This window comes from Dendrobates tinctorius, unplaced genomic scaffold (assembly GCF_039654945.1).
Source record: "Dendrobates tinctorius isolate UK_male_01 unplaced genomic scaffold, ASM3965494v1 ptg000205l, whole genome shotgun sequence".
Taxonomy (NCBI): domain Eukaryota; kingdom Metazoa; phylum Chordata; class Amphibia; order Anura; family Dendrobatidae; genus Dendrobates; species Dendrobates tinctorius.
In genome coordinates this window covers 7,592,256-7,615,500 of record NW_027361872.1, presented here as the reverse complement: position 1 = coordinate 7,615,500, position 23,245 = coordinate 7,592,256, and the positions used below count along the sequence as shown (strand labels likewise).

General features: G+C 42.5%; 1 protein-coding gene across 11 annotated transcripts in view; it reads left to right on the top strand.

Moving 5' to 3' along the window:
- Positions 1-23,245, top strand: part of NRXN1 (neurexin 1) — a 1,899,875-nt gene that overhangs the window by 1,061,063 nt on the left and 815,567 nt on the right. For all 11 annotated transcript variants that reach the window (XM_073553976.1, XM_073553975.1, XM_073553974.1 and 8 more), the window contains one exon: positions 2,463-2,653. In XM_073553976.1, coding sequence (XP_073410077.1) covers positions 2,463-2,653 — 191 coding nt within the window. The remainder of the gene's footprint in view (positions 1-2,462; positions 2,654-23,245) is intronic.

Sequence of the window (23,245 nt, the reverse complement as noted above, 5' to 3'; positions counted from 1 at the left end):
CATATTTTACTGTTGGTATGATATTCCTTTTCTGAAATTCTGTGTTACTTCTACACCAGATTTAATGGGACATACACCTTCCAAAATGTTCAACAATTGTCTCATCCGTCCACAGAGTATTCTCCCAAAAGTCTTTTATGCCCAGTCTCTATCTTATGGTGGATTCATGAACACTGACCTTAACTGAGGCAAGTGTGGTCTACAGTTCTTTGAATGTTGTTATGAGGTATTTTGTGACCTCTTGGATGAGATGTCACTGCACGTGGGGGAATTTGGGCCAGCTGGCTGCTCCTGGGCAATGTTTTCACCATTTTTGGATAGTGGCTCTCACTGTGTTTCCCTGGAGTCCCAAAACTTGAAAAATGCCTTTATAACCATTTCCAGATTGATAGATCTCAACTTCTCAACTACTGTCTTTCTTATTTGTTCCAGAATTTCTTTGGATTGTTGCATGATGTATAGCTTTTGAGGCTTCTTTGGGCTACTTCACTTTGTCAGGCAGGTCCTACTTAAGTGATTTCTTGATTGAGAACTGGTGTAGCAGTAATTAGGCCTGGATGTGGCTAATGAATGTAAACTCAGCTTCAAAGTTAATTTAATGTTTTAAGGGCGGGGGCAATCACTTTTGCACACAGGGCTCTGTAGTTTTGGATTTAGTTTTCCCATAATAAACAAGACCTTCTTTAATAAACTGCATTTTGTGTGTACTTGTGTTATCTTTATCTAATATTTACATTCTGAAACATTTTAGTGTGACAAGCATGAAAAAGAATTGGAAATCAGGAAGGGGCAAACACTTTTTCACACAACTGTATTTCATAATGATACAATCATCCTACCAGAAGCTGCATCACTTAGCAAATTAGTACTTGGAAATACTGTTGAAGCATAAAAAATCAAAACAACTGTTAAAGTTTTGCAACTTTCTTATATATTTTTTTACACTTCCAATTAAATCACCATATTCAAGATCCTTGCTTGCATGTAAAGAGTAAAAATCTTCAAATGAAAATTTGAAGGCTGAAAAACCACATAGGTTTCTCATATGAGTCTTTGTAATCCTCTATGACCAAATCTCCAAGACTGCACTTATACATTGTAACAAATAGCATTGCTCTGAAGTGTAGGACAATCCTATTTACAGTGTATATATACAGTCTTCTAGGAGGTTTTGTTGACCGCGGATTACCAAAACTAGCTTTGTGGAGGTCTGACCCCAACGCTCAGCTAAAACTCAGAGTCACAGGTTCACATTATGTAGAGTCAGAACATCGCAGACATTGTGTAGTGCATGTTCTTCACTACTAAAGATCACATCCTATTCATTTGAATAAGAGCTGAGCTGCAGTACAGAGAATGGCCACTATGCTGTGTAGGGAGCTGCGTCGTTCTGGCTCCTTACAGATGGTACATAAGGTCTCCACGGGAACTCTAAACAGCTGATAATAGGATAATCTAGTAGTCAAACCCCCCATGATCTGATGTTGATGGCAAAGTACAAGTAATCAATAGTTTAATCCCGGAAAAAAGAACTTTAAAGGGAATTTGTCACCAGATATTTGGAACCTCATCTGAGAGCCTCATAATGTAAGGGCAGAGACCCTTATTCCAGCAATGTGTCACTTACTGGGCTACTTGTTGTCATTTTTGATCAAATCACAGTTTTCTCTGCTGCATCTCTAGCAGTGCTCTGAATGCTGAGCTCTGTGTAACCCCACCCACAGCACTGATTGGCAGATTCCTACCTATATACAACATACAAAGAAAGCTGCCAATCAGTGATGGGGCAGGGTTACCCAGAGTTCAGAGGACTACATGGCAGCAGATTTACGAGTTCTTTAGTGATAATTTCCTACTGATAATACATATCAAAACTACAGCAAGCAGCCCAGTAAGTGACAGATTGCTGGAATCAAGGTTTCTGCTCCTACATCATGCTGCTCTCAGATTAGGTGACAAATTTAAGCTCATTTTTGCTTTTGACGACATCATAAATAATGGAGAGAGTGTCTTCAGTTTGGATAAAGTGATATATTAAAGTGATCCCAACTCACCCACAAACCCTAGTCATCTCCCTATGATTATATAAAGAGAAGTAAAGCTTCATTTTTCACTGCATTGTAATGTTCCGTACATGTAGGGGCACGGAGGATATACAGTATAGCAAATGTAATGTGTATACAGGGAATTATCGCCTATTAATTGCTCTACTGCTAGAATGACATGCCGTTATTCGTACATGTCACCACCAGAGGTCCTCGGAGCACTGTCTGGAATGTCAGTTCTCAGGTTAGAATGAAAACAGCAGAAATTGCAATTTTTTTTTACTTTACTAAAATTATTCATCAGAGTTTATTCCTGACCATAAACATTAATCTAAACGTTACCAGAAAAGTAATTGCTAAAGTAACACCTATAGAATATTATATTTATTCAAGGCAACGTCTACTTTTATCTTTCAGATATTTACATTACGTTTTTGATCTTGGCAATGGTGCAAACCTAATAAAAGGCAGCTCTAACAAACAACTAAATGACCATCAGTGGCACAATGTGATGATCTCCAGAGACACCAGCAATCTCCATACAGTGAAAATAGACACGAAAATTACTACTCAGAGCACAGCGGGAGCCAGAAACCTCGATCTCAAAAGTAAGTGCACTCTCATTGTCTCCGTATGTTATGTATGTACAGAGGGGAAGAGCAAGATGTACCGTGTCAGCCCCAGGATGGACTGGGATCTGTGTCTCAGCGGCGTCTGTCACCAAAGTGATAGAAATAAACTGTTTACATCATGTATCGGTTCATATTGAATCACATGTTTTAATGAATTTCAAGCAAAATTGGGATTTGATTTGCAGGAATACAGTAAATATTGGCCATTTTTCTGTAATCTTTAGTGGATCAGAAGAGGTTAAAAACAAAATAAATTATATTTACCTTTACTACACATGCTCCTCACTTGTCCTAGGCCTGCTCATCACCTGTCCTAGGCCTCTCCATTCTTGTCCTAGGCCACTCCTCACCTGTCCTAGGCCTCCTCTCACTTGTTCTAGACCTTTCCTCACCTGTCGTAGGCCTCCTCACCTGTCCTAGGCCTCTCCTCCCTGTCCTAGGCCTGCTCCTCCATATCCTAGGCCTCTCCTCCCTGTCCTAGGCCTGCTCCTCACCTGTTCTAGGCCTCTCCTCCCTTTCGTAGGCCTCTCCTCCCTATCCTAGGCCTCTCCTCCCTGTCCTAGGCCTGCTCCTCCGTATCCTAGGCCTCTCCTCCCTGTCCTAGGCCTGCTCCTCACCTGTTCTAGGCCTCTCCTCCCTATCCTAGGCCTCTCCTCCCTGTCCTAGGCCTGCTCTTTACCTTTCCTAGACCTCTCCTCACCTGTCCTATGCCCTTCCTCACCTGTCCAAGGCCTGCTCCTCACCTATCCTATGTCTCTCTTCACCTGTCCTAGCCCTGCTCCTCACCTGTCTTAGGCCATTCCTCACCTGTCCTAGGCCTGTTCTTCACTTGTCCTAGGCCTTGCCTCACCTGTCCTAGGCCTCTCCTCCCCTGTTCTAGGCCTACTCCCCACCTGTCCTAGGCCTCTGCTCACCTGTTCTAGCCCTGATATTCACCGATCCTAGGTCTTTCCTCACCTGTCTTGGCCTGCTCTTCACTTGTCCTAGGCCTTTCCTCACCTGTCCTAGGCCTTTCCTCACCTGTCCTAGGCCTGCTCTTCACTTGACCTAGGCTTCGCCTCACCTGTCCTAGGCCTCTCCTCACCTGGAGAGAGGAACTCCTGCAACAGGACATTTGATGCACGGGTCTAGGACAGGTGAGTATAATTGTTTAAAATATTTTTAACCCCTTCTGTGCGCTCCATTTATTTTACTTTGGGGCCTGAAGAGATCTTAGAGCATAACAAACATCTTTTTGGGGAAGAGCTGATTTGGGCAGTAATGAGTCTGCCAGCCCATTCAAGTGAACTTCATCTAAGGCCTCTTTCACACTTCAGTTTTTTGCATCAGTTAAAATCCACCAAAAGGACGGATAGCGGATCCGTTTTAGTACTGATGACAACGGATGCCACCCGTCCGTTTTTTTGACAGATCCGTCAAATGAAGAATGTTAAAGGAATCGCAGCCTGGAAAAGGAGAGAGAGAGAGAGAGAGAGAGGGAAGGAGAGAGAGAGAGATTTTTTTTTTTTGTCCGGCACCCAGACAGAATTTTGAGTTAAATCAGTGTCTGGAGGATCCGCCGGCCAAAAAAACATTGCAAGCTCCGTTTGGAAGTCTTTGAGGATGTTGATGGACAGCAACATTTTGGCGGATCCACACAAAAACGGATGCAACGGACGGCAATCCGTCAAGATCCGCCAATAATGAAAGTCAATGGGGAAAAAAACGGATCCGCAAAGAAAAATGGTGGATCCGTTTTTTTTCCAAATCGGTGGATCTTGACTGATTGTCAAAAATGGAAGTGTGAAAGAGGCCTAACTAATTTCGGGAGCATCACTGTCATTTTCAGAGCTCAGCCTTGTTTTTACCAAATGAATGTAAGAAATGAATGAGGGCCATCGTATCCATCCCTACCGGTCAGATAGTTCTCTATGGTGAATGCCTGGTTTTTTTGGGTGATTTCCAGACCTTCCCGTTACAGCAAAAAGCCGTGTACATGGTTTGTATGGAAGGGGCAGAACACATCTGTGGCCGATACAGAAAAAAAAAGTTATGGTTTCATCTCCATTGTTGTTAAAGACACCTAGGAGAGGATTATGAGAATCCCCGGGAAATCAACACGAGAATGATCCCAATAGGTGAGCAACATCAGAAAATGTCATCCTGTACTGGAAATGCTTCACCTGAAGCCATTCTGTCAGTTATAAAAGGGTTAAAGAGAAGGAGGGAAAAGAGAAGCGCGTGACGTAGACATCTGCAAAGAACATTTTCAAGACCCTGGTCTACGGCCACATCAGTAGTCCATGGCCACCGGATGGGCGCCTCTTCTGATTTGTAGACCCAAGGCGACGTCATTGTTGAACATGGGTCAAGTTTATAGATTGACCCAATCCATCATTTAAGGGGTTAAATACAACCCCCATTGTCAGTGACGTTCGTCGTGCCCCTCATGAAAAGAAGAAGCTAGAAGACAGAAAGAAGACAGAGGAGGTGATCGAAGGACCGGCGGGCGGTGGTGGAAGAGATACTGAATTTTCCTTCCGAATTTTGTCAGATTCGACCTTCACTGTGTGATCTTCACCCCTGGACATTCAATAAATATTTCCAAGTATTAACAGCAAGCAGAGATTTTGTGAACCCTGAAAAATGTAAACACCAAGTATATAAGAATATTGTATCTGCCATCGCGTGGTGAATGCACTTTCTTGGCGGTGGCTCCTCGGACCCGAATCCGCTGCATACACGTTCGGATGCCATTAGACAGTTGTAGATTTGATGTGAACTTTTCCACCTTTCCTAGAAGAAGCCGTTTCCATCATTTCCTCCCAATCGTTCTTTCCGTCTTCAAATTTGTTTCAAAGAATTTAAGCAATTTAAGTGCAATTTAGGAAAATATGAAATGGAGCCGAATCTCACTTGTGATAACGACTTCATATTACAGGGAAAATGGCATCACTTGCATAGATGTATGGAAAAGAGTTTACGGAGGAAAAATGCAACGGAGAGAGCACAAAATTAAGCCGATTTTAACTAGAAGCTATTTTTGGTTCTCCTGGCAAGTCTGTCATAGTAAATACAGTATATTTCCCATCAAATCCATTCTTAGGACTCTGCATTATGCCAATCCTCAGTTATTACTCCTGGAAATATAATAATTAATTCGACCCCCTGGAATTACTTTTCCCTCTTCACTCTGAGGCCATAAATTCTCTCATCCATGAAAATCCGTCTGATTAGCCTAGTAAGGATGATCAGAGTGGGAGCCAATTTTCTCGGAGGTGGAGAAAGACAGTTTCCCCACCTTCTATCTATTGTCAGTTTTTTAAAGTTGGGCAGCACTCAGATGCCATCCGAGTGCTGTCTGATTTTTTCCACACACCCATAGATTTGAATGGGCGAGTGCGATCCGATTCTCAGAGGCAAATGGGGCATGCTGCCATTTTTTCTTCAGACCCACTCTATCAAAGGAAAAAAATTGGACATATGCACAGGCCCATACAATATAATCAGGATGAGTGCGATCTGTCAAGATTTTTACGGTCTGACTCATTTTTTTTACAGCCAAATTTGAAGTGTAAGATAGTCAGATAGTCATTACTTTATCTAAACCCTGAGGTCGTATGACCAAAATTAGATATTTCCTTATTTTTACACTTCCACGAGGAATGATGGAGGATTAACAGAACACCGAGGCCCCGTCATTAAGACTGGCGCTCGCCTTGATGAAAGCTGCACTGGAGTAAGACGCAGGTGGCCTCTTAATGAATTTGACGCATCTTTCAGCTGTTCTGCGTTCCCACAAGAAATGTACCCAGTGACCATAATACAATTTATATTATAATTTAAGGCATTTAGTTTTTGCATAAATGATGATACATTTTTCGTCCACACCTCCTCCATATGCCTGAGAACTCTTTGAAAGCCTCCTGGGACAGGTGTAAAAACTCCGAAAGTAGCAAAATGTTTGCGCAACTAGATGTAAAGTTGCGTAAACTGCTTGATGAATCTTGCCCAAAGTTGTAAGAAAAGATGAGACGTGACCCGTGGAGATGAGCGAACTCAAACTTAAAAGTGCAGGGATCATACCTGATAGTTAGGCTGAGTTCAAACGTAGCGTTTCTTTCGCGTTTCCGCGGCGGTTTTAACCATGCGATTTTGCCGCGAAAACGCGAAAAATAAGCATCCCATGCATTCCTATGGGATTCCGCAATGCTGTGCTAATGCTGCGGTTTTTACCGCGGTGGAATCGCTTCGCGGTAAAAACCGCAGCATGCTCATTAATTTTGCGGAATCGCGGCGATCCCGCACCCATAGGAATGCATTGTTCCGCTTACTTCCTGCATGTGGCTGTGCACACCATGCGGAAAGTAAGCAGAACAATTGCAGATGGTACCCACGGTCCGGAGGAGAGGAGACTGTCCTCCGGGCTTTGGGTACCATATCCCTGTAAAAAATAGAATTTAAAATAAAAAATATTGTTATTCTCACCCTCCGACGTCCCACGCAGTCTTCCCGCTTCTCTTCACGCTCTCGTTCCCAGTAGTCCTTTGCGAAAATGCCTGCGATGACGTCCGTTCTCGCGGGATCGCGAAGTCTTGCAGTCATTCGCGCGACGTCATCGCAAATCACCGCGAGACATCGCGATCCCGCGAGAACGGACGTCATCGCAGGCATTTTCGCAAAGGATTACTGGGAAGGCTGCGCGGGACGTCGGAGGGTAAGAATAACACCACTTTTTATTTTTTTTTACATTTTATCTTTTACTACTGATGCTGAATAGGCGGCCTCAGTAGGAAACAGTTGGTCACACTTGTCAAACACTATGTTTGACGAGTGTGACCAACCTGTCAATCAGTTCTCCAAGCGATTCTACAGATCGCTTTGAAAACGCTAGCATTTTGCAAGCTAAATACGCTTGCAAAATGCTATTTTTTCCGAGGGAAAATCACGGGAATTTAAAATGCGATTTTCCCGTGGACCGGAATTCCGGAATTCTCGCGGTAATTTCCGTGAGAGTTCCGGTACATGTGCACATAGCCTTAGTGTCCGGTGCTAAACTCTGAATGCTGACTTCTCCCGGAAGACCGTAGAAATGTTCAAAGTTCCGGCACAACAGTTCGGGTCCCCATTCATTGTTTTCAATGGGGTTCGGGTTCCGGTTCAAGTCCGGGCACAGTTCTGATCACCGAACTGAACTTTGGAATAAAGTTCAGGTCAGGTACAAGAACTTGAACTTCCACGGCTCTGTTCATCCCTAGTGGAAAATCTTCTTTGGAGCTCATTCAGACGTCAGTTTATATTAGATGAGTGCTATACTTGTTTTTCATGGACAGCACTCGTACCTATGATTTTCTATGGGGCTGTTCACATGTCCAGTATTTTTTTGGACCAAATGGAGACATGTCCAATTTTGATCCAAGGGTTGAATCAACATAAGTCTATGGGTTCATAAAATAATCGGACCGGATTCAGATGACATCCAAGTGCAGTCCGATTTTCACAGACTGACAGAATGGAGAAGGTGGAGAAACTTATTTTTTCTCCATATATGAGAAAAACCGATAACATTTGGACTGCACACTGATCAAACTCTGACTGACACAATCAGTCCATTTTTCTCGTACATGAGAGAATCAGGCGTCTGAAGGAGCCCTAAGGCCGGGATCACACATGCGAGAAACACGGCCGAGTTTTGCAGGTTAAAACTAAGCTCTGGCGCCGGCACTCGGGAGTGGAGCGTGCAGCCGCACAGCAATACATGGAGCTGCACGCCAGGCTCCGGAGTGCCGGTGCCAGAACTTGGTTTTAACCTGCGAGACTCGGCCGTATCTCGCTGTAGTGTGACTCTGGCCTAATATCCAACACGTCGGCACTCGGGAGTGGAGCGTGCGGCTCCATGTATTGCTATGCGGCCGCACGCTCCGATCCGTGTGCCGGCGGCAATGCCGGGTATTAACATGTGAGACTCGGTCGTGTTTCTCGCATGTGTGATCCCGGCCTAATAGTCTTGGCGTCTCATAATCCGGCACAGATCAGCTGCCACTTGTGTCGGATGAAATTTGAGCTCCATTTTTAAATGCAGAAATGTTTAAATTAATAATAGGAAAATAATTACTGGAATAATTTGGCAAATTGTCTACTGAGCTTAAAGAAATCCATGTCACAATCTTCAACTTTCTACTGAATGATCCACAGCACAAAGAGAAATAAAAGAAATGCCGGGAAGTTTCAGTAATTAAAAAGTGAAATTACCAATGTTGTGCTCATTTAGAAATTAGATTTGCTGTTAATTGAATGGCCCGGCGTCAGGCGGGGGAGGGCGGCGGGGACAGGACACTTCACATGTTTTCTATAGACATTACATGGAAATTCTGATGAGAACACAAATCATCCTCTAAGTAAAGCCTGAAACCGAAGATGGCAACAGATTCAGAACTTTCAGAACTTTACCTGTATAGTTAGACTCTATCTAGCGCCTCTTTCAGACGTTTGTTTTTTTTTGTTCCCGTAAATTTAAAAAAACGGACAGATTTCCATCAGTCTTTGGTCGGTGTGTTTCATTTTTGCGATCAATGATTTTCTGGTATAACAAAGCTGAGAAAAGAGAGAAAAAAAGTGCAAAGCTTCTCCTGCCCATTACATGTTAAAAAAAGACAACGCACAAAATGTCTGATTTTCAAGAAGCCGTAGACTTGTATCTTCACTTGACTCCGATCTAAAAAGGATGAAAAAAACCACAACGACTATAATGGTTCATCTTCTATCCAAACACAAGAAAAGCGTAGATGAAAGACAGATGTCAGAATGAGGGCTTAGGCCAGTTTCACAAAAGTGTAATGTAGGCGCATTGATGCACCCACCGTTATTAGGCTACATTCCCATGATGAGTTTTTGGTGAGTTTTTTAAGCTGTCTATACTTTAAGAAATGCAAGCAACCTATTTTACTTAAAGGGGGGGTATCTGGGATTTTATGAAAAACAAAAAATGTACCTTAGCACTAACAGGCAGGTAATTGCAGCTTTCCTGCCTGCTGTGCTTTACGCCGTTCTTCCCTGCAGAGACCGCTCCTGCCGGAGATTCAGCTGCCTCTGCTGACATCACGTTGACAGAGTGGATGTTCTTTTCTGACTTCATTCTCATTGGCAGCCAGATTGCCACTGGCTAACTGGAGGAGCCGGCTGCAAATCAGATTGACGTCAGAAGTCTCGTCCCATCGACAGAGTAGAGCGGAAAAGAACCTCCGCTCTGTCGATGTGACGTCAGCCGAGGCAGCTGAATCCATGGCAGGAGCTAGGTGTTGGGGAAGAATGGTGCCGGGCACAACAGGCAGGTAAGTAGCAACTACTTGCCTGTTAGTGCTTAGGCAGATTTTGGGTTTTGCATAGTCCCGTATGTTCCCTTTAATTGGAGGTTCTTTTCCGCTCTACTCTGTCGATGGGACGAGACTTCTGACGTCAATCTGATTTGCAGCCAGCTCCTCCAGTTAGCCAGTGGCAATCTGGCTGCCAATGAGAATGAAGTCAGAAAAGAACATCCGCTCTGTCAACGTGATGTCAGCAGAGGCAGCTGAATCTCCGGCAGGAGCGGTCTCTGCAGGGAAGAATGGCGTAAAGCACATGGTGCAGAATATCTGCAACATCAAAAACTCACCAAAAGTTCATTGTGGGAACAGAGCCTTATTGATGCAAGTCTTAGTCTGTCCCCTGGTCTAAGAACCTGAACTGTTGCTTTATTGGGATCCGATAATTAAAAATAAACTCTATTGTTTTTCACTGGACGCTAGGGTATACTAATAATGCAATACAATGATCATCCAGTAGATGGCAAAATCATTCCTACATTGTTCTTCACTATAGTTCTTTATCTGCTGTGTTTGGTTACATCGGAAGCAAATCTGAGACATAATTGTGTCAAAAACTGTGACTGGCTATTATTTAATTTCACCAAGTGAGTCACATATGAATCTAATTTTACAAATAATTCTATTAAAATAATAATAATAATAATAATAATAATAATAACATAAAACTCACCTCTCCCCGACTCTCTACTGTCCCTCTGCGCAGTTCCTCACTCGGACCTCCGGTCCTCTCCTTTCTTCGCAGTGGTCTCCTGCGCTGTCTAAGCCTTGAGATGTAATGACAATGCGTGAGGCCTAGTGAGCACGGAGGCGGCAGAGACCACTGTGAAGAAATAAGAGGAACCGGTAGGGAACTGCGCAGAGGAACAGGTGAGGGATGGGGAGCGTTCACTCACTGCATGTATGTATCAGCTGAGAGCTGGTAGGCACAGGAGGGACCGCTACATCTATCTGCTGATAATTTGGGCTGTTCAATGTAGAAATGAACATAATGCTGAACTTATCATTAAGTATCTGAAATAAAAAGCCAATAGTTCATAAGGATGCACTTTTTTTTAACATAACCTACCTATTGAGTCTTGGGAAGAGTCTTGAGGAGATCATTTGCATATTCCCAGTGCCTTCTGGGATAGGTGAAGAGTCTCCGCGAGCTCAACGATCACTGGGTTTTGGCTGTTGCAGCTGAAAAGAGGAAATCGGAAAACCAGGGGAAGAGTCTTGAGGAGATCATTTGCATATTCCCAGTGCCTTCTGGGATAGGTGAAGAGTCTCAGCGAGCTCAACGATCACTGGGTTTTGGCCGTTGCAGCTGAAAAGAGGAAATCGGACAACCGCGCGCCGATAGGCGCGCGAATTTTAGCTCATCTTTCATCGTTTTTAAGAAATTTCAAGATGAAAGAGGCCAGGAGCCATTTGGTGAGCTGCATTTCATGCTACATGTTCACAGACTTACCAGTGGAAAAGCCAAACTTCACATGCCACAAATGCAAGCTTGTGTCCCTGTTGGAGGAAAAGTTGCAAAATCTCGAAGAGAGGTTAGCTACGTTGAAGATCATTAAGGAAGGTGAAGAGTTCTTGGACAGAGCAGAATTATCTCTTCATGTTACAGAAAGAGAAAAAATTCGAAGTGCACCTGAAGAAACAGAGGAATGGAGACATGTGACCCAGAGAAGCAGGAGGATCAGGAGGCAGTCAGCACCCATACTGCTCAGAAACCAGTACCAGGCTCTCACGCAGGAAAACGATGAAGAAATACATCAGGATAAGACTTTGCCCACAAACAGCAACCTTGTACGCCTTCAGAGTCCTCCTGGATGGAGAAAGAAAAATGTTGTGAAGAAGAAATGGAGAGTGGTGGTCATGGGGGATTCCCTGTTGAGAGGAACAGAGGCCGCTATCTGCAGACCGGATATAACTTCAAGAGAAATGTGCTGTCTTCCAGGTGCAAAAATTAAAGATGTGTCTGACAGGATATCAGGACTCTTCAGACCTACAGATGACTACCCATTCCTGCTACTACATGTGGGGACAAATGACACCGCAAGAAATGACCTGGAAACCATCTGCAGAGACTTTGAAGACTTAGGCAAGAAAGTGAAAGACCTGGGAGCGCAGGTGGTCTTCTCTTCCATCCTCCCAGTGGATGGCCATGGAACAAGGAGGTGGAATAAGATTCTGCAGGTGAACAACTGGCTACGTCGATGGTGCCGTCAGCAACGATTTGGATTTCTGGATCACGGAGTGAACTACTTATACGATGGACTACTTGCTAGAGATGGGGTGCACCTTACGAAGACTGGAAAGCATGTATTTGGAAGTCTCCTTGCTACACTTGTAAGGAGAGCTTTAAACTAGAACAACATGGGAAGGGAAGCAAAAGACCAGAAAAAGCCATACACCTGACAAATGCTATTGAGAACTCTGCTATTAGAAGTGGAAAGGAAGAACAAAGACAAAAGAATCTAATTAATAAAAATATTGGAGAAAGAGAAACCAATCACAAACTAAAATGTTTCTATACTAATGCACAAAGCATGGGCAACAAACAAGGAGAATTGGAACTACTAACACAGGAAAAGAAATATGATGTCATTGGAATCACTGAAACTTGGTGGGACGATACACATGATTGGAATACAAGACTAGAAGGATACAACTTATTTGCAAGAAACAGACTTGATAAACGAGGAGGAGGTGTCGCATTGTATGATAGAAACGCGTATATCTGCACAGAGATTGAAGCTTCAGAGACTGGGAGTTCTGTGGAAACTGTTTGGGTAAGAATACAAGGACAGAACAATGGAAAGGACACCATTGTAGGCATTTACTACAGGCCGCCTGTGCAAGCTGAAGATATGGATGAACTCTTTAAGCATCAAATGGCAAAGTTCTCCAAAAAATATGATATAGTTGTCATGGGAGATTTCAACTATCCAGACATTTGTTGGGAATCTCTCTCAGGCAAAACTAACAGGTCAAGGAAATTCTTATCCTCTCTTGCTGACAACTTTATCTTCCAAAAGGTAGGGGAGAAAACAAGGGGAACTGCTGCCTTGGATCTAATCCTTATAAACAGGGAGGAAATGGTTGAGGAGGTAAAAGTGGCTGGGACCCTAGGAGGTAGCGACCATGCTATTTTAGAATTTTGGATAACTAGAGGCGGAAGACCTGTGAAGACTCAGACATCAAGGTTAGATTTCAGAAAGGCAGATTTTAAGGGATTCAGAAAGAGAATTGGAGGGATCCAATGGCTGGATATCCTTAAAGACAAAAATGTCCAGGAAGGATGGGAAATCTTGAAAAATGAAATTCTCAAAGCACAGTTGTTAACAATTCCGAAAAGAGGGAAGAATAGGAAGCATTTAAGGAAACCAGGATGGATGAACACCAGAACTTAAGCACATGCTAAAAAGGAAGAAAAAAATGTTTATAAAATGGAAAGAGGGAGGCATATCTAAAGAAGAATATAATGCTGTCTGCAGGGCACAAATTAGATTAGCTAAAGCTGAAAATGAATTGAGGCTTGCAAGAGATGTCAAAAGCAATAATAAAGGATTTTGGGGATATGTCAAAAGTAAAAGAAAAGTCAAAGATGCTATAGGATTTTTACAGGATGAAAATGATGAAATGGTAAGACAGGATGTTGAGAAGGCTGAACTTTTAAATTCCTATTTTGCATGTGTTTTCTCTCAGAAAGGAAATGAAACATCAGCTGTTCTTCACTGTCCTATTAAGGGAATAGAAGAATCCAGGATATCTATAAACAGAAAGATAGTGAGGAAACACTTAGCTAACCTAAATGAATTCAAGTCTCCAGGTCCAGATGAATTACACCCCAGAGTACTGAAGGAGATAGCAGAAGAAATTTTTGAACCCCTCTCCATAATCTTTGAAAATTCTTGGAGAACAGGAGAAGTGCCAGAAGACTGGAGAAGAGCAAATGTTGTTCCTATCTTCAAAAAGGGGAAGAAGGTGGACCCAGGCAACTATAGGCCGGTGAGTCTGACTTCTATACCAGGAAAGATCTTTGAACAAATTATTAAACAACATGTATGTCAATACCTGGATAAGAATGAAGTGATTAAACAGAGTCAGCATGGGTTTGTAACTAATAAGTCATGTCAGACTAACTTAATTTCCTTCTATGACGGTATCACTGATTGGGTGGATCAAGGAAATGCTGTAGATATAGTATATCTTGACTTCAGCAAAGCATTTGACAAAGTCTCTCATACAATCCTTATTGAAAAAATGACTAAGTATGGAATGGACAAGGCAACTGTTAGGTGGATTCATAACTGGCTTGGTGATCGGACCCAGAGAGTGGTCGTAAATGGCTGCACATCCAGTTGGAAGAATGTCTCAAGTGGGGTACCACAGGGCTCTGTCCTGGGCCCTGTATTGTTCAACATCTTTATCAACGATTTAGATGAAGGAATTGAGGGTAAACTGATTAAATTTGCTGATGACACAAAGCTGGGAGGGATAGCTAATACTAGAGAAGAGAGAGAGAGGATTCAAAAAGATTTAAATAAACTGGAGAAGTGGGCAGCAACTAACAGAATGGTTTTTAACAGGGAGAAATGCAAAATACTACATCTGGGCAATAAAAATGAAAAAAGCATATACAGAATGGGAGGAATAGGGCTTAGTGACAGCACATGTGAAAAAGACTTGGGTATACTAATAGATCACAGACTGAATATGAGTCAACAATGTGATGCAGCAGCAATAAAGGCAAATGCAATTCTAGGATGTATTAACAGAAGCATACAGTCTAGATCACGTGAAGTTATTATTTCCCTCTACTCCTCTTTGGTCAGACCTCATCTGGAATATTGTGTCCAGTTTTGGGCAGCACATTTTAAAAAAGACATCAACAAACTGGAGCAAGTTCAGAAAAGAGCGACCAGAATGGTGACCGGTCTGCAAACCCTGTCTTATGAGGAAAGGTTGCAGGATTTGGGATTGTTTAGTTTGCAAAAGAGAAGACTGAGAGGAGACTTAATAGCTGTCTACAAATATCTAAAGGGCTGTCACATTGTAGAAGGATCAACTTTATTCTCATTTGCACAAGGAAAGACTAGAAGCAATGGGATGAAACTGAATGGGAGGAGACACAGATTAGATATTAGAAAAAACTTTTTAACAGTTAGAGTGATCAATGAGTGGAACAGGCTGCCACGAGAAGTGGTGAGTTCTCCTTCAATGGAAGTCTTCAAACAGAGGCTGGACAGGCATCTGACTGGGATGATTTAGCGAATCCTGCTTTGAGCAGGGGGTTGGACCAGATGGCCCAGGAGGTCCCTTCCAACTCTACGATTCTATGATTGACATATATTGGGCCATCCGGATGGGTGCTAGTGCAACCTGAATCTTCCACTGTTAGAGCTTGGATGGTTATTCACTCTTTCAAATAGTTTAAAAGATTTTTTAAAAAGTTACATAATGTAATATTTTAATAAATTCTCCTTAATACAAAGAAATGTGCTGCAGAAAACATTCCCAATGTATTGCTCCGGTGCAGCGCTATTCCTGCTTTTCTGCTTTCCGCCACTAGATGGCAATCTTACAATGTCACATTGAATTATACTTGAAATTCTAAAAATAAAATTACTGAGCAACAAACATGTCATCTCCCAGTGATTTTATGTGAGGCTTAGTGATCTGAAGGCGCAGTCATTAGGGGTTTTTGAAAGTCCTATGAAAACGTATGGCCAGATATTGGACAAGTAGGTTTTTGTCCAGGATTATGGCTGTCGCTATATGTAAGGTGCTGGGAAGATTTTGTTACATAGCATGATACATTATGCAGGATCTCCAGCCGGCACTGAGGAAAAAGCCCTTGTTCAGCAGTATGGCTGTCAGGAGCCTATTTCTTAACGCTGCCGCCTAACGTAGGATATTAATTCTAAAGCTCTAATGTAGGTAATAACAATCCGAGCAGTGCGCCAGCTGACACATTGTAACAATGGGGGTGACAAACACTTAGCAATTTGGAAAACAAGTCGCTGGCATATGGGAAGCCTCGCTGTACAGCACCATGTGTCACCAGGAGACTGCAAATATGTATCAGCATGTCTGCCTGTACTATCATGTAACAGCACCTCCCTCCTCGCCGTATTATTATCCTCCCGCTCTCTCCTTCTCCCTCCCTGTCTGTTTCTCGTTCTCCCACTTGCGCTATCTCATTCTCCCTCTCTCTACCTCTCATTCTCCCTCTCTCTACCTCTCGTTCTCCCTCTCTCCTTCTCTCTCCTTCTCTCCCCCTCTCTACCTCTCGTTCTCTTTCTTTCTTCTCTCGCCCTCTCTCTCCCTCTCTGCTGCTCTCTACCTCTCATTCTCCCTCTCTCCTTCTCTCCCCCTCTCTCTATCTCTCGTTCTCTCTCTCTTTCTCTTTCTTCTCTCTCCCTCTCTCCCTCTCTGCCGCTCTCTACCTCTCGTTCTCTCTCTCCCTCTCTCCTTCACTCTCCCTCTCTCTACTCTTGTTCTCTCTCTGTTCTCTCTCCCTCTCTCCTTCTCTCTCTTTCTATCTCTCACATTCTCCTTCCTCTCACCCTATCTCCTTCTCCCTCTATTCCTCTCCCTCTTTCTCCCTCTCTCTTCATCTCCTTCTTTCATCCTCTCTCTCTCTCCCTCCCTCATCCTTTCCTTCCTCATTTGTTCTCTCCTTCTTTCTCCCTTGCTCTCTTTTTCTCTGCTTTAAAGAAGCTTGCATTCCATTAAAATGTTATCCTCTTAATATACTGTAGTCATCATATTACATGGCGCTGTGTACTTACAATTGCTCATTTTGTTTTTGTACCAATTTAATTCTTCTCTTTTCTATTAGGTTTATGACATCACAAGATTAAAACTGACTAGCTGAATCTTTCTAAGCTCTATGTAGAAACAGGAGGTCAATTTTACCTGTATGAGTCATGAGTCACTGCAAAAGTCCCTGGCAGGGGAAGGAGGGAGCAGCTGGGTCAGGAGTTGAAGAGGGAGATGATAAATGCAGGGACAAGAGACTTCCTGTTTCTACATAGAGCAGAGAACAGAGAAGAATTAACTGGGTAGAAAGACAAAATGTGCAATTGTCAGTACACAGTGCTATATAATATGATGATTGCAATATATTAAGAGGACAAAAACATTGATGTTAAGAAGGCTTCCTTAACAAGATAGGCACTCTTAAAGGGGACCTTTCACTTTATTTTTTTATTCAAACTGAGTCCCTCCTCCAATTGCCGCTGCTTTACTGATTGTGGAACAGTTTTTTCTCTTTCTTCTGTGTTTCCCCGTTACAGAGTTATTCCCACCGATGATAATGGTGCACAGTTTCCCTTCATCACACTGGGTGTAGATCAGAGAACTTATCTGTGGACATTTGATTTTTTCTTCTCCAATTTTGCCCAATCAAATATGCCTAGTTGGTTGAAGAGAAAATTTGCACCATTATTGTTCAGGGGCCATGAATTTGGAATGGAGGGGCACAGAAGAAAAAGAAAAACTGATCCAGAATCAGAGGAGCTGTGACAATCGGAGGAGGCAGTCAGCTGGAATAGGGTCTCAATAAGTGGTGAACCATCAATGGAGCCAGTGAGCAAGGGTGACTCAGTGACAAAAAACCACCATCCCTACCTGTCTGACGTCTGCCCTATTCTCTCAACATAGACATCAGTTTCTCTCAGTTTGGTGTCCTCCTACCTTTTCTTCTCTCATTTTTGTTCCCCCTTCATTTCAATCCCTTCTCTCTCTATATATAGTATATAGATTCTTCACCATTCTCCCGCCCTCCTTTTTTCCACCTTTTTTTCCTTTTCTTGCTTCCTTTCATTATGTCCATTTTTTTCGGCCATATTTTATCAGCTCCCCATCTGCCCATTGCAGGGTTTATCATTGCGCCTGTACAGGTTGCATTCCATATTATGTCAGGAAGCTTTCTATAATGTAACGGTTTGGATTTGATAAGATTAGGTAACAGAAACGTGTTTATGTGTCTTCTTAGGCCGTGATCGCATTCTGATGCATTTTTTTCCAAACCTTTTTGTTTTCGCAATATTTTCAGAAAATCACAATGCATTGTGTGAACAAGTAACAATTTCACCAAATATTTTATCAAGTAACCTAAGTGCCATCCTGGAAGACCAGAAGATAACCTCCATAGTTGCTTCCTCTTTGTTCGTCTGCACGCTGTGAGGATTCTACGGTGCCGGTAGCTGGCAGTCATGTGACTATAAGTATGTGATAGGCATACTCCCGGCCACATTCCGACTAGACAGACGGAACCTCGCTCAATGGAACAGTCTAGTCAGAATGTGGCCATCAGTATGCATATCAAATACTTATAGTCACATGACCCCCCATTCCCGGCACCGAAGAGTCCTCACAGCGTGCAGTGATCATAATGTGAGGCTTTACAAGTCTACTGTTATATAGAGTTACTTGTAGTTTAAGATGGAACAACCCCTTTAAATTTTTACTCTTGCAGTATCTCTATATAAGGTCAGGAGTGTAATAGAAGCATTATGAAGTGCCAGTGCTTGCTGAGTGTGTTACAAGCACAATGATGTAATAATTTGATAGCATGTCGTCCGCTCCGATATTCTCCTCCCATCTCTTCCCAGCACCTTCCACCGTTGGCACCAGTTTTGTCTCCTGTACCGATGGCAGCAGATGGACAGGGAGCACTTTCTTCTTACTCTTCTGTCCTTCATTATTGGGCAAATAACTTAGCCACCCTATATTTTATTTTTTTATAATAAAAACATCATAGTGCAGTTACAATCTGCTTTAAAGTCATAGTCTCCGGTGAAAATATTAATAATGCTTTGATTACAGCGCTGCAGGGGGTAATAAATGTCCAGTGCACAATGTAACCAAAGCTAAAAAAAGACCGTCCCATGAACGTCCCTGCTGTATGTGTTATTTCTCTTAAATTAAGATTTATATTGAACTGGTCAGTATTATCTGAGGCTTCACCGAGCGACCAAATAACCCCTGAACTCAATTACATTAATTGACTGCTATTGCAATAAAAAAAAAAGTGTTCCTAATGACTTCAGTCGCATTGATTTTGTCACCAGCAGGTGGAAGACTAATTAATGAAGTCCTCTTTCCCTTAAGCATCTTGAGCTCGGATGAATTAAATATGATCTGCCCAAAGTTCTCCTAAGATCTGTTATCACCATCTATAAATACTTAGAAGCGATGCACATGCTTACTCCTCTAATCTGTAGCGTTTCGGAAGAAATATAGAACATTTTAAGTGATGATCTTTTGCTAAATATATCTACACTCACATCTAGGGATGAGTGCACCCATGAATGATCGGGTTCTGTGGGTTTGAGGGAACTTTAGTTCAAAGTTCGGTTCGGGTAACAGAACTGTACCCAAACTTGAACCCTATAGAAGTCAATGGAGAACCCAAAATTGATGTAAAATCTTTGTAAAATGGTCATAATAATGGCTAGGGGGCTGCAAGTCTCTCTCCGAAACTGCGAACGCTAAAACTAAATTCCAGGAGAAGTTCATGTTTGGAGTTCAGCATAAGACACTAGTTGTCTGGAACGAACCCCAAACTTTACAGTTCGGGTTCGGTCTTGTATCCTTAGATCATAAGACTATGTCTCTATATTATGTACAAAGAGTCACTTATAGTAACTATGGAAGCCAGATGGTCCCATCACTATGAATAGAGAGTTAGGGCAGGTGCAGACGAGCGTATGTTCTCCTTCCAAGAAAAGCAGTTTGATCAGAGTTGAATCCGTTTTTCACTGATGTGGAGAATTTAAAAAAAAATTGTTTCTCTATCCTCTCTATTCAAAATGTCCGTGAAAATTAGACTGCACGCCGATATCATCCGAGTGTGGTACGACGTTTTCCTCAGACCTCTAGACATTAGTGATGAGCGAGTTTACTCGTTGCTCGGGTGATCTCCGAGTATTTTGGCGTGCTCGGAGATTTAGTGTTTGTTGAAGCAGCTGCATGATTTGCAGCTGCTGGACAGGCTGAAAACATGTGGGGATTGCCTGTTCGTTAGGACAAGCACTAAATCTCCGAGCACGCCAAAATACTCGAAGATCACCTGAGCATGCACGGGAAAACCCAAACAACGAGAATACTCGCTCATCACTACTAGACATAAGCACTCGAGTGCCACCAATTATGGGAGCCAAATCATGCATGCTGTAATTTTATTGCTTGGCCCACTCATGTGGGCGGCCCCATTGAATAACATTGGTCCGTGTGAGATCCGATGTTCTGTCTGTTCACACTTGGACTGAAAATATGGTTGTCTGAACCTGCCCTGAGCGCCATACCCAGGGGCTTTAAAGGAAAATGTCATTGGTTGATCCATATAGAATTATCCTATGTAAATGTCCATAAAGAGAAGGGATTTATGATAACTGAGATCCCAAAAAAAGTAATATCTAACTTCCTAATCCTAGAAATTTTTGTCTATTAGCAAGTATCACTTACAGTATGGTGGTTCCTTATCCTCAATTAGAGTGCATATCCCTTTGTGCACACTGAGTTGTTAAGAAATTTTTCAGAATCCACTCCAAAAGTCACCTGAAAAATAAAAGATTAAAAAACTCTTCTTTCTACTCATTTTTATTATAAAACCACGTTGCTATTATTCACATGTTCAGTCTTTTGAGTGTATTGTTTCCTCTTTTGGTTTTGAAAAATGCCTGGTGGGGAAAAAAAAAAGTTCTTGTCACTTCTTTGAAGATGCTCCTGAGAGAATGTGCTGCAAAATAAGCACTGTCCAATCAAAAGGCAGCAAAAACACACCAAGAAAGAAAAACTGTTTCAAAATTGTTTCAAAAACGTTTCAAACAGGGAAAACTCCTCCATAAACGCCCTAAAAAATTATCATTTACCGAAACAGTTTCCACTGGAAAATTCGTTATTTTGACTGTCTGAAAAAAATACCCACGGTGTTCCCGTACCCTTATAGATTGGTATACCTAGTATAAATGATAATATGCTGCTCTGTGTCAAATCTACACCGTGGTTCTCTAGCGTGGATGTTCATATACAAAGTAAATGAGAGGTGGAGATGAGATATTAATGGGTGATCAGCGCGGCTGGTATCAATCCAAACAATAAGCAGGATAAAGCATGTGTAAAAACAGTGCAGTTTTATTCTCTGCCCGTTTCGAGCTAATCCAACTTCTTCATGAGTCCATAGAGAATGGAGATTCAGATAATTTAAGTTCTTTTTCAAAGTAATACTTCATATTCCCTATCAGTGACACTATAAACAACCATTCCTGACCATTAAAGGGAATGTGCCTTATGTAAATGACCTGTTGTTTAAATCAGATATAAATGTAAATATATAGTTGATACATTTTATTTTTCAATTTTCTTTTGTAAAAAAAGCAAAACAACAAAATCAGTTATCTCGTAATTATTACATCAGCCACAAGACCTAAGGGCCCCGTTACACTTAGCAATGCACCAGCGATCCCGACAATGATATGACCCAGTCAGGATCGCTGGTACATCGCTAAATGGTCGCTAGTGAGCTGCCGAACAGGCAGATCTCACCAGCGATGCAGCGACGCAGCAGCGGTCGTTACTTACCTGTCAGACACGGCAATGATGAAGTCCTCTGCCCGCATCCACACGTCGCTCGTCGGTGCCAGCAGGAAGCGGCCAACGAGAAATGGTCCAGGACGTTGTCGCGCGATCAGCGATAGCCAACGGGGGAGCCGGTCGGAGGTAAGTATCACATGTAGCGATATCGCTAGCAATATCGTTGCTGCGTCACAAAATCAGTGACGCTTTAGCAATATTGCTAGCGATATCGCTATGTGTGAAGCCCCCTTAATGCTTGATTATATTATACATTTATAGGAGGGATAACAGAGGAATGGCAAAACCCACAGGCCCCTATTCATTACCGTTTATGCAAAAAATGTGTCGAAAAACGCATTGAAAAGTTGCTACTTTTTTTGAATCAAGACGTTCCACAAACATTTTGCTACTTTTGTCATTTTAAATTTTGGGCAGCTCCTCCAAAATAGAGTCTGGGAGGAGCCAGGGTAGAGCGTGGCTACACCCGCTAGGAAAGTCCTTCAAAACTGGTGGTGTTTCTTAATGAACAGAGTAGTATTTCTGGCGAGGGGCTTGCCACTCAGAAGATGCGCCAAATTCATTAAGTTATGTGTGCCTTTTAATGAATTTGGCGCATCTTATTCTTGCACGGACCTCATTAAGATTGGTGTATAAATCACTTGTTTTAATGAACTGGGGACTCAATGTGCTTACTGCTGTGCAAGGCCTTCTTCACACATCCTTTTTTGCTTCCGTATGTGGTGCGTTTTTTAATACGGACACACGCTCACCCATAGTATTCAATTTTTGGTGCTCACATGTCTGGTTTTTCACACGGACCTTTCCCACACAGTCTACCAGCATCAGCCCTCAGCCGCCCCAGAAATGGCGCATCCATAAGGCTCTTAGGCTGGTTTCACATTTGTGGATGACAGAGCTGCGGAGGGCTGCGTAGTTCCTCCGTTAAGCCTCACCCACTGTCTTCTATTCAGCTCCACCTACGTCGGCATGTGTCCTGCATACCTATCTTTAACATTGTGTATGCAGGCTTCGCATGTGTCATTTTGACGCTGCGCCGACCGCAACAAAATGCAATATATGTTCGACGCAGTTCAGCGCAGTGTAAAAACGACGCATTCGGAGGCATCCGCATACATTTGAATGGCCTGCGTACCCAATGTTAAAGATAGGTAAGCAGGACGCATGCTGACATAGGTGGAGCTGAGTGGAAGAGGTGCAGCAGTGGGTGGGGCTTAATAGAGGAAGTACACAGCCTTCCGCAGCTCAGCCCAATGCAAGTGTGAAGCCAGCCTTAGCCTCGCTCTTCCCACTTGTCCTGGTGCAGTGGAAAGTAGGGTAAGATTTATGGGATTTATAAGACACCCCTATTACAAACACCATAGTAAGGTTGGAAATAAACACACAGCATGAATAAAATCATTTATTTGTAATAAAAATCCACACCCTGGTATACACATTTATGTACAAATAAAAAACAATGTTATACTCACCTTACACAGATTCTATTGAAGCCCTTGTCACCTGTAAAAAAGAAAACAAAAAATAATAAAGAACCATAATACTCACCTTATGCCAAATTCACTGAAGCCCTTGTCCCCTGTAAAAAAAACCTAACATAATAAACAGACATATCCCTCACCTGTGCAAAGTAAAG